General features: G+C 38.1%; 3 protein-coding genes across 3 annotated transcripts; all 3 read left to right on the top strand.

The window, feature by feature from the left end:
• Window positions 1-1,362: 1,362 nt before the first annotated feature.
• Window positions 1,363-2,253, top strand: LOC106943544 (trace amine-associated receptor 1-like). Its single transcript, XM_015026850.1, has one exon. The coding sequence runs from the start codon at window positions 1,363-1,365 to the stop codon at window positions 2,251-2,253; it is 891 nt and encodes a 296-aa protein (XP_014882336.1).
• Window positions 2,254-5,243: 2,990 nt separating this feature from the next.
• On the top strand, window positions 5,244-6,643 carry LOC106943546 (trace amine-associated receptor 1-like). Its single transcript, XM_015026853.1, has one exon. The coding sequence runs from the start codon at window positions 5,654-5,656 to the stop codon at window positions 6,641-6,643; it is 990 nt and encodes a 329-aa protein (XP_014882339.1). The 5' UTR covers window positions 5,244-5,653.
• Window positions 6,644-8,244: 1,601 nt separating this feature from the next.
• Window positions 8,245-9,444, top strand: LOC106943545 (trace amine-associated receptor 1-like). The gene has a single exon (XM_015026851.1). The coding sequence runs from the start codon at window positions 8,399-8,401 to the stop codon at window positions 9,395-9,397; it is 999 nt and encodes a 332-aa protein (XP_014882337.1). The 5' UTR covers window positions 8,245-8,398; the 3' UTR covers window positions 9,398-9,444.
• The last annotated feature ends 572 nt before the right edge of the window (window positions 9,445-10,016 follow it).

Raw genomic sequence — 10,016 nt, 5'->3', positions numbered from 1 at the left:
TTTTATTTACTGGAACTCTGAAACCTCTGCCTGTCTTTACTGGTCTACATGCTAACAATTTAAGCAAATTAAGTGACAAAAAAATTGGACACATTAATTAGGATGAAACAATTTAAGTGCAAAGAAAAGGACATTTTCATTGTATTTATTTTTATGTTTACTTAAAAAAAAAAAAAAAAAAAACTTCTTAGTGTTTCTAGTTAGGTATTCCAAGAGTTTTCTACTCTTACGCTGATCCCGTGTGCCCTTTTACAAGGTTTTTTTTTTTTTTTGTGGGACTTTGGAAACTGACGGTCTGATGGGACAGTCCACTGACGCCCCATTTCCTCGGTGTCTGACCGTGACATTTGCCGTGCTCCTCCTGAGTGTCGAGCTGGGATTGTGGGAGAGTTAATAGTCGCTTCCAATAACCTAGTCATATTTTCAAATTTCAGAACGAGAAGATCATACAGTCATTTGAATCAGGTGTTATGGAGGAGCAAAAACATCTAAAATATGGAGGGCAGTGGTCCCTGAGAACTGAAATTGAGAAATACTCCACTAGAGTTAGTCTACTGGATGAAATAAACAGAAGTTCACATAGTTGAGAGAGAGGGTTCGGGGTTCCTTTGTGTAAATATAACCGTCTTAAATATTCGTTTGTACCACTCTCCATCAGTCTGATAAATCATGGCCATCTAGCAGGGCCTGTACAGACTAATAGGAGGCCCAGACAGTGATCAAGACTAGCATGAAGGGAATGTATTGTGTGTGAATGTAAATGAGATGGCTATGGGGATGTACTGCCAATCTGGCGTTTGTGTTTTTATATATTTTTTACTTTTTGCAATGATGTTATTTTTATGTATCTATGGTTATTGTCTTTTTTGAAGTATTGTTTATTGTTGTACTACAGCCTTCCCCCTACTTCCTAGACAAATATCTCCTATGGGAGACTAATAAATGACCTTATCTTAGTTTACATGGTAAATGGTAATTGTTGCTCATGGTTGTTGCTAGGGTATCTCTTGGGTGCATGATACCTCATTGGACCTACGTAGGGAGTTTCTAATTCATGAAGACAGAGGTAGAAAATAGAGAGTTCAGAATGCATAATCATAGTGAACAGAGCAGAGGAAGTACTGAGGTCATGCTGATAGTTTGTCATGTACAGGGAATGAGTTGAAGAGAGAAGTGATTGCTGACTTGGTGACTTTGGTTTAAATGACTGATCAGATCTTTATATTTTAAATGTATTTCTGTGCACATTACTGTGTACCGTGACTAAAAATGGAATTTGATTTTGGTAGTTTTGGAATTAACAATACTGATGTGTCTAATGTAAACCCTTGCTTTAAAATTGCTTCTTATCTACCGACAGAAATGCCTACTATTGTGTGTGTATTTTTGAATGTTTTTCTTGGTTCCATATCTGTAATAACTGTTTGTGGAAACCTCCTGGTAATAATCTCCATCGTTTACTTCAGACAGCTTCACACTCCAACCAATGCTCTCATCCTCTCTTTGGCTGTGGCTGACCTGCTTGTGGGCGCCCTGGTCTTCCCTCTCACAATAGAGTTCTCTATAAGCTCGTGCTTGTATCATGAGGACATATTTTGCAAAGTAAGAAGCAGCTTCGACATAACGCTCAGCACATGCTCCATTCTGAACCTCTGTTGCATTTCTGTTGACAGATATTACGCAGTGTGCCAACCGCTGGCATACAGAACTAAAATCAGCAGCCATGTTATTGTGGTGATGATCTTGGTGAGCTGGGGCGTTCCAGGTGTGGTTGCGATCAGTCTAGTGGGGTTTAACAGAGCAAAATGTGGACAAAACTGTTTTTTTACCGTGGTGCTGGGAAAAATTCTGATTGTTCTGATTACATTTTACTTCCCACTGCTGGTAATGATATGCATCTACCTAAAGATTTTTTTTGTGGCACAGAAGCAAGCACACAGCATCCAGAGCATGAAAAACTCTGGGACATCTGTCAGTAAGATGGAGAGGAAGGCCACTAAAACCTTAGTGATTGTGATGGGAGTTTTTCTGCTCTGTTGGCTGCCTTCCTTTTTATGTACAACAGTTCTTACTTTTAGCAACGCTTCCCAGCCCGGCCCTCTGGTAGAAATACTCAACTGGCTTGCGCTGTCCAATTCAACGTTCAACCCGTTTATTTATGCTTTGTTTTATAGGTGGTTCAGGTCAGCGTTCAGAATGATTATTTCAGGAAAAATTATTTTGGGAGATTTCACTAACTTCAAACTGTTTTGATGTTTGAAGTTATTATTAGAGTAAATCCATAATGTCTAATTGAAATTATAATAGCACCTGTAGCTTTACGAGTGCTTATATGTGCTTAAGAATATGTTAACTGCAAACAAAGCCAGATTTGAATGATTAGTCAAAGCGAAATCTTTATCAGTGAACATGGAAAAATAATTTATTAATGTAAAACTAATTAAATTCAACTCCTTTATGTTCATGTGTTGTTGTTTGTAGACTTCCACCATATTTCAGTCATGTCTTATTTACACACACAAATTAAATAATTATATATGGGGTATATGGAGACTTTCAATCTAATATGTCCAATATGTTTTATGAAATATTCCATTTTCTCTTAGTCTCAACAGATAGAAACTAGCTTATACTAAGTCTGGTGCAAAGCATTTTATTATTCATGTTTTTTTGCACATTGTCTGTTAAATAAACTAAACTAGTATAGACACAGGAAGCAGGACTTACTGCAGACATAATTGTTAAACATTATTCTACATTTTCCAGCATCCAGCAGTTTTTTTATTATTATTGAAGATCATGTAAACACTTAATTGCCCTCATTTTTCTGTCAATCGTGCATTAATTTTCAAATATTGTTTCCTTAACACATACACAGCAGGGATATCCTAGGAAGTTGAAAGTATTTGTTTGTTGAACCCAAGCTGTTCATTCAGGTGCCCCATTTACATCCATGCCCACTTATACAAGTTTCCAAATAGGATGTGGCCTTCAGATTAGTTTGAGAACAAGCATAAAAATGGACATCCATGTCCACGAAGCTGATTGTAAGCCTTATCAGTGCAATACAAAGCATGGGCGCAATGGTGACAGACTTTCTCAAGAACTGATGTAAGGCAGGGCAAGTTTATTTGTATAGCACATTTCAGTAACAAGGCAATGTCAGATGCATTACATCAGGAATGTCAAAGTCAAATACACAGAGGGCCAAAAACCTAAATTTGCTACAAGCTGAGGGCCGGACTGGTTCAATGTTTATTAAAACATATTGAAATGATTGCACATAGCCTATTGAACCAAGACCTAACACAGTGTACATTATCTAATAATTAAATGAATAAAGCAATATTTTCTTATGGATTTGTCAGTAATTTCAAGTGAAACCATTTTTCAACAGGCAAAAAGACAAAAACGAACTTCTTCAAAGATAAGTCACATGTCCTGTACATTAACAGAATAAAGCAATATTTTGTTATGGCTCTGTCAGTAACCTCACGGGAAAACATTTTCAACAGGCAAATAGCAAAAAATTGAATTGTTTTTAAAAGCAAAATATGTTTCTTAATATCAAGATGAATACATAAATAAAAGTGCATGCATTATAAACAAAAAATGCATTACTGTGCACTATCATCCTACCAATCACTGCTTTCAAATAGTAAAATAAAAAAAAAAAATCAAATTAGTTGTATTCTTTCTTATGGCTCTTATCTGCAATCCCCCCCGAGTCCATTCAACTGAAAAAATACATATAAATAAATAAAATACAATAAATCCATGGCATACAGACAAAACAATACTTCAAGTATTGAAAAAAAACCATCACAAAAAAATAACGTGATTTTTATTTGTACAAAAATCATGTCTTTTTCAAACAAATGTAAAAATTGAACTGAATTAAAAGCTGAAAATACGTCACTGCTCTGAGGCTGAGCCTGATACTTGGTGGTTTCTCATCTTTTGTAAAAGTTCATCAATGTCTGGGTTAGGCTCTGAGCTGAGGAAATCCTCAGGTTTGAGTGAAGGTGATTATCAGTAAGACGGCTCCTGTGTGATGTTTTGTTTAGCTTCATTAAAGAGAGGTTGTTCACACAGGTATGTGCTGCCAAACAGAGAGTGTGCAAGCAGCTTGGATGCACAACTGGGGCATTGTGCCTGGGATAAAATGTGCAAACTCAGCAGCTCCCACTCCCTCATATTTTTCCTTCATTGAAGGAAGCTCAATCAACTCCATTGGTAGATTTGGTGGTGCGCTTTCTACATCAACTGCAAAAGGGCTGCTGAGCAGTTCAAACCTGCTTTTTTTTGGGCTTCAAAGTCAGCAAATCGGCGTCGGAAGTTGGCAGCAAGTATGTTGAGTTTATCAGCAAACTGTGCACTCGAGAACTCAGCGGTAGAGAGTTTTTCTTTCATGGTCTGGCAGCTGGAAAAGTGGCTAAAGTTTTCTTTCCGCACCTGCATCTCCCACAGACTTAGCTTGGTTTTAAAGGCCTTCACTGTACTGTACATATCAGAGATGACACGTGCCCATCCCTACAGCTGCAGATTCATCACAGTCAGATGACTCGTGATGTTGCAGAGAAACGCAATTTCACACAGGAAAGTTTCATCTTGGAGCTTTGTTGTGTCTTTCCCCTTGCTTTCCATGACCAGACATTTCCTCACAAAGCTCGAAACATCTTTGCAGCACCTTTCCCTGGCTTAGATTCTAACCCGGTTTTTAAAAGTGGTTCAACCTGTCTGTACACACATCTCCTGGTGCCATGCTTATAACAGGAAGTTGTCGTTGTTTTGAAGGACTGTGATTGGCTTATATAGGTTTAAGCTTTGCCCTACTCTGCACCTTATGGCAGGGGTGAGCAATCCTGGTCCTCAAGGGCCAGTGTCCTGCAACTCTTAGATGTCTCCCTGGTCCAACACACTTCAATCAAATAGCTGAATCCCCTCCTAAGTACAGTCAAGTTCTCCAGAGTCTCCCCGACAACCTTATTATTTGACTCAGGTGAGTTGAAGTAGAGATGCATCTAAAAGTTGCAGAACACCAGCCCTCATGGCCTGGAGTTGCCCACCCCTGTCCTATGGGTTTGGCATGTTTAAGACAACATTCAGTAGTATAATTCATCAGGTTTGTGGAGATGAAAATTTTTTCTTTAACTGATGAGGTGTGGACAAGATTATTTTATAAAAACAAATATCTCCACTACATCAATTTAAAAAGATACGGCTACGTGTGGACGAGGCCTCAGTTTCCTGTTCTTAGCTAACAGCTATGTATCCCATTGAGATGTTCTGTTGTATTTGCTTCAGTGGTTATTAAGCCTAAACCAAATCTGTCTCTCTATCACATATACAGACACACCACACACTAATATATTCACAACACCATGCACAAATTGTAGTGTGTCCCATCTGACTTGGTGACTGAATGTTTGCATTCATTATGATAATTAGATGGACTCCCCTATTTATTTGTCAGGTTATGCACAGAGAGGGCGACGCCTGTGTGAGTGAATTCTGACATGCTTGGTAAACTACATGTGCTTTATTCTGATCTTTTGACGGTGATGTGTACGATCCATATTGGTGTTGATGTTGTGGATTTTAGCAGTAAAGTATATTTGTATTGATTGTGATATTTCAGATATCATCCACTATGGAACCAGAGGTGAATGCCAGCAGAGCTGCCATACATCCCTGTTATGAATCATACGACTCGTCTTACAAATTTACAAGCAACCCTTCTTTTATTTGTGTGGCATTGTATGTTTTCCTTGGCTCTCTGTCTCTCATAACAGTGTGTGGAAATCTCCTTGTGATAACGTCAATCATGTACTTCAAACAGCTCCACACTCCCAACAACTACCTCGTTCTCTCCCTTGCTGTGGCCGACCTGCTTGTCGGCATTTTAGTTTTCCCCTTCAGCATGGCGTTCACCGTCACTTCATGCTGGTATGATGAAGATTTGTTTTGCAAAGTGCGAGGCAGCTTTGACGTGACACTGAGCACAGCTTCCATTTTGAACCTATGTTGCATTTCTATCGACAGGTATCACGCTGTGTGTAAGCCGCTGACTTACAAAAGTACAATGACTGATCGTATCATTGCAATGATGATTCTGGGATGCTGGGGTACGGCGGCTTTAATTGGAATTGGCATCATCATTGCAGGATTCAATCAGGGAAAATGTGAAGGGGACTGTGTAATTGATGCTTTGATATCAACCACTTTGGCATGTATTTTTTCTTTCTATATCCCAGTCATTATAATGCTTGGTATTTATCTAAAGATTTTCCTTGTTGCGCAGAGTCAGTTAAACAGCATCCACAGTACTGGCTGTCGAAGCAAAAAGTCTACTGCAGCTGTTAGCAAGACGGAAAGAAAAGCAACAAAAACCCTCGCTGTTGTGATGGGGGTTTTTATCTTGTGCTGGAGCCCCTACTTTCTGTGCATCATCTTTCAGCCTTTAACATATGATGTGACGCCAATTTCTGTTATCGAAACTCTAAACTGGCTAACTTTGTCAAATTCTATGTTGAATCCTTTCATCTATGCTTTCTTTTACAGCTGGTTTCGATCAGCTGTCAGAATGATGATTTCTGGAAAGATTTTTCAAGGAGACTTTGCAAACGCAAAGCTCTTCTAACATTATGTTTTAATGCGCATGTAACTTTTATTGGAAATTGATGTTTATAAAATCAATAAACATTGTTTCTATAACATAGAGTGTTTATTTACAGCACATTTACACAAGATACCAACAACAAAAGAGACCAAAATCTATGAATCAGATTTAGAATTAGGCCTCTTTCAAAGACTAGTAAAGAAAAAAACTATAAAGCTCATCTTAATTGATGTTTTCTGTCTGCCATAGCTTACAATAAATGTCCAAATGGTTTTAAATTATTCATACACTCCAGTAAGTCATCGTATAAATTAGTTCTGTTGATCTACTTCCAATTATCAACCCAGAAAAATGTGAACACACCTTACACCAGGTCAGGTAGTACTTTAAGTTTTCCTTGAAGATCTAAGTTAAGCTTGTTCAGATGATTCAACAAGAAACCACAAATCTGATTCCCACTGGGGGTCACAAAGCTTAGTTCTTCTCTTTCTCGCAGGTTTGCCAGTCCTGCTCTAGATAAGCATTGAATTAAACCTCAGTCTGTCTTGGATTTAACATCTGACTCTTTCAGATTAGACTTCAACATTGACTGATGTCTGATGTTTATCATCTGACCTTTCAGCTTCAGCTGTTTCTGATATCTGTGCATAGTTTGAAAAAAGGCTAGTCAGTGACGTAGTCAACTGAATGTGGTAGTATGAGATGAAGAGCGTTTGCGTTTCTATAAATGTTCAAGGAATGCTGTTTGTTGTGGCAACTCCCACAGAGGAAATGTAGCCTTTTATATGACAATAAGATATGACACTTTTTTGTTTTTATTATTTTGCTTACCTGTAACTGCATGGTATTCAAATCAGTTTCTACAGTATTTAATAGAATCAGCATGAATGTTTCAGGACAAACCTTTACCCCATTATGTGTTAAAATGACCTCAACTTTGAAACTAAACACTGAATGATGAAATTATGGGTGTTTAATCTAATAAGAAACAAATACTTTAGTTTGTTTTTATTTTTTACTCTATGCTTCCTTTCTAACCAGTCCCATCACTAAACTGGTGCTATGAACTATTCTTCCTGATTCCACCAGAAAAGTACAGACTGTGATCCGGGCAAACCAGTTTTATCTTAGTTTTGATTCAACAGCAGCCTAAGGCAGATGCATGCAAATAAAATGGTGTGACTTAGTTTCACTTTTAATCTGCACAATTGAGCCAAAAATAACTTGATGCTTTAAAGTTAATTTTAAAAGTTAGATTACGAACGGAATAACTGTGATCATCATCAGAATTTCAGTAAAATCTACAAACACCATTGTGCAACGTTCATACACGCTGATGGTGTTTCAATATCAAAAATCATTGGAGTTCTGAAATGCCAATCAGTGTTGCTGTGAGGAGTGTTCACTAAAATGTACATATATTTCTCGAAATGGTATTCATAAATCTAGCTGGTTGTATAAAGATATTACTGTTTTTGAACATTTTTATTTGCTCACATTTGTATTTTTTCCCAATAAGGGTACTTGTTCCCACACTAATATGCATAGATTATGCAAACATGATAAAGGAGCTTAGATCTAATTGGCTAATCAAATCATGTGGTGAATATGGTAATGAAAAGTGGATCCTATTATCCAGGTGAACACAGCTGAGCTCTGGACACATCACAAGGTAAGGGTGTGTGAAAACAGGTCCTACAGCAAACCTGCAACATACTAAACTGAATCCTGTCTGCTTTTCTCATCATCACAGGTTGATACAGTAAACTCTTCAGCATGGATGTAGATCTTGTGGTCAACAGCAGCAGTGTTGACCCCATACATCCCTGCTACATCTCAGACAATGGCACTTACATGTTTGCACATAACCCCTCTGTTATATGTGTATCTTTGTACATTTTCCTTGGATTACTGTCTGTAATCACTGTATGTGGAAACTCTCTTGTAATATTTTCCATCATTTACTTCAGACAGCTCCACACTCCTACTAACTACCTCATTCTCTCTCTAGCTGTCGCTGACCTGCTTGTCGGGGTCTTGGTGTTCCCCTTCAGCATGGCTTTCACCGTGACTTCATGCATGCACTATGAAAGTTTGTTCTGCAAAATACGCGACAGCTTTGACGTCACAATGTGCACGTCCTCCATTCTCAACCTGTGCTGCATCTCCATAGACAGATACCATGCAGTGTGCGAGCCCCTGACATACAGGTCGAAAATAAACGTTCGGGTAACCGGGGTGATGATCCTGTTCAGCTGGGGCGTCTCTGTCCTAATAGGAATTGGCATCATTGTTGCGGGATTCAGCCAAGGCGCATGTGAGGACATATGCTCTGTTGACATTATAGTGGCCAACACTATGGGACCTGTTTTCTCCTTTTACCTTCCAGCAGTCCTAATGCTCTGCATTTACTTTAAGATTTTCCTGGTTGCTCAGAGACAACTGAACAGCATCCAGAGCACAAATGGCCAGAGCATGAAGTCTGGAGCAATAGCCAGCAAGATGGAAAGGAAGGCCACCAAAACCCTGGCAACTGTGATGGGAGTGTTTCTTTTGTGTCTCTCTCCCTACTTTATCTGTGTCGTCTTCCAGCCATTATACTACAACCCGCCACCACTTCCTGTGATAGAAACACTGAACTGGCTTACGCTGTCAAATTCAATGCTGAATCCTTTGATTTATGCCTTCTTTTATAGCTGGTTCCGATCAGCTGTCAGGACGGTCGTCTCAGGAAAGATATTCCACAGCAATTCAGCCAACTCCAGATTATTTTGATATTTATATACGGTTGCACTTTACATATTGGGATTTTTCTAAATAATGATTAATGATAAACCCATGTAACAGGGGTAAAGTTTTGAAAAAATATTTAATCTGTTTTTATTTGCATAAAGAAGCAGCCTGTCAAGAACTATTTGTACCTTCTCAATTATCAGTGCAAAAATCTTTAATCGCATTGCATCAATAAAGCACTTCTTTCATTTGCTGTCCAATTTTTTATTTTTTTTTTGCACATCTCCACTATTTAATTTTACTTATTAATATTTTTAGGTCTCATACATTTTTCAAACACAAGTTTGGTACATATCCGGTTAAAGTCACGTACATTAAATAGTCTGATTCAACCTGATTTTTTATCATTTGGACAAATGCTAAAATTCGAAATCAAAGACACTGTTTTGAACACAGAAATAAATTAATGTTGCAGTTCATATCATCTGTATCTGTAATAACTCTTCAAAGAGTTATTACAGATACAGATGACAGTGAGCAGGAAGGAATTCCTGTAGCAGTCTGTATAACATCAAATCTGAAGAAGCCTCTGTCTATAATACTGATGAAGACGATGCTCAGGGTCGTTTATACATTTTCTGATTTTATGAAGAATCTATTT

Source organism: Poecilia latipinna, unplaced genomic scaffold, assembly GCF_001443285.1.
Source record: "Poecilia latipinna isolate Pla-1442-1.1 unplaced genomic scaffold, P_latipinna-1.0 Scaffold5453, whole genome shotgun sequence".
NCBI lineage: Eukaryota > Metazoa > Chordata > Actinopteri > Cyprinodontiformes > Poeciliidae > Poecilia > Poecilia latipinna.
This window is presented reverse-complemented; position numbering and strand designations above follow the sequence as displayed.